The sequence below is a fragment of the Colobus angolensis genome, unplaced genomic scaffold, assembly GCF_000951035.1.
Source record: "Colobus angolensis palliatus isolate OR3802 unplaced genomic scaffold, Cang.pa_1.0 Scaffold524, whole genome shotgun sequence".
In the NCBI taxonomy this organism is placed as follows: Eukaryota; Metazoa; Chordata; class Mammalia; order Primates; family Cercopithecidae; genus Colobus; species Colobus angolensis.
The window spans coordinates 450,972-452,476 of record NW_012118755.1 but is presented as its reverse complement, the minus strand read 5'-3'; the positions used below and the strand labels follow the sequence as shown (position 1 = coordinate 452,476).

At 40.7% G+C, this 1,505-nt stretch overlaps 1 protein-coding gene across 1 annotated transcript in view; it reads left to right on the top strand.

Annotated features, from left to right (window-relative positions):
- Nucleotides 1-739: 739 nt before the first annotated feature.
- The window catches only part of LOC105525247 (zinc finger protein 25-like), an 18,967-nt gene continuing 18,201 nt past the window's right edge, over nucleotides 740-1,505 (top strand). Inside the window, exons 1-2 of the mRNA XM_011960798.1 lie at nucleotides 740-773; nucleotides 1,049-1,144. Coding sequence (XP_011816188.1) covers nucleotides 740-773; nucleotides 1,049-1,144 — 130 coding nt within the window. The remainder of the gene's footprint in view (nucleotides 774-1,048; nucleotides 1,145-1,505) is intronic.

Below are 1,505 nucleotides of genomic sequence, written 5' to 3'. Positions count from 1 at the left end.
AAATATTTTAGATACCCCTAATTCTATAGGAGCAAGTCCAAAATTATTCAATAATGTTCCCTGAATACCTCTATAGCTCTTTATCTTATCAGAGTCCCAAACAATACTATTCTATGTGCTAATTGTTACTCCTTTAACTACATATGTTAGGCGTATCCATTCTTATGCTATTGCCTGGGTTCATGAATAACACTCTAGTTGTTTAAGAATTCAAATCTTTACCTCCTCAATGAAACCCAACCAAATAGCAGGAACAGAAGTTCCCCGCCCTGCTTTGTAAGCTTAGATAACTTTTTACATTTTTACTATAGTACCTTATTGTAGTTATGTGATTATATGTTTGCCTCTGTTTATCAGATTATATTTTCCTTGAGAACAGTAACATTGTTTTAGTTGTCTTCATATTCCCCTAAAGTAGGAGAATTCTTGGTGACACATAGGCACATGGTGGGACACCAATTACTTATCATGGCAGTAGAGTATATCTGTTATGATTTATCTTTTCAACTAAGTACAGTGCAAAAGTAGACATCCTATAATGCATTTTCTGATTAACTGTGAATAGTGAACATTATAATAATTCTCTTACAGCACTTATGTCTTTAAATTCTGATTGCTTAAATTCGAATGGAATGTACTGTTTCAGGGATCCTTGTCATTTGAGGATGTGACTGTGGGCTTCACCCAGGAGGAGTGGCAGCATCTGGACCCTGCTCAGAGGACCCTGTACAGGGATGTGATGCTAGAGAACTACAGCCACCTCGTCTCAGTGGGTAGGTAGGAACTGTTTTTCATGTAGACTCCTAGTGTGTACATCTTTTCTTGGTTGCTAAAACTTGTGGAAGTTTTGTTGGGGTTAATTATACTAAACTTGATATTCAGGGTATTAAGCAGAAGAACTGTTTGGGGTGCTATAAAGAATGTTGTTGTTTTCTTACTTTTTACACACATGGTTGAAATTGGCTTCTGAAGTTTCATTTTCTCCCTCTTTCAGAGGCCCTAAAGTCCATTAGCCTCACCCAGTTTCCATTTCATTTCCCATTCACAGGATATTGCGTCCCTAAACCAGAAGTGATCTTCAAATTGGAACAAGGAGAGCAGCTATGGATATTAGAGGAAGAGCTCCCAGGCCAGAGATACCCAGGTGAGTTAGCATGTATTAAGCAGAAGGATGCCAGTGACATGGTATGAATTCTTTTAATTCTCAAGAGTTTGCATGGCCAGGCACAGTGGCTCAATGCCTGTAATCCCATCACTTTGGGAGGCCAAGAAGGGTGAATCATCTGAGGTCAGCATTCGAGACCAGCCTGGCCAACATGGTGAAACCCCATGTCTACAAAAATACAAAAATTAGCCGGGCATGAGGGCAGGTGCCTGTAATCCCAGCTACTCGGGAGGCGGAGGCAGGAGAATCCCTTGAACTAGGAAGGTGGAGGTTGCAGTGACCTGAGACTGCACCACTGCACTCTAGCCTGGGCAAGAGAGCGAGACTCTGTCTCAAAAAA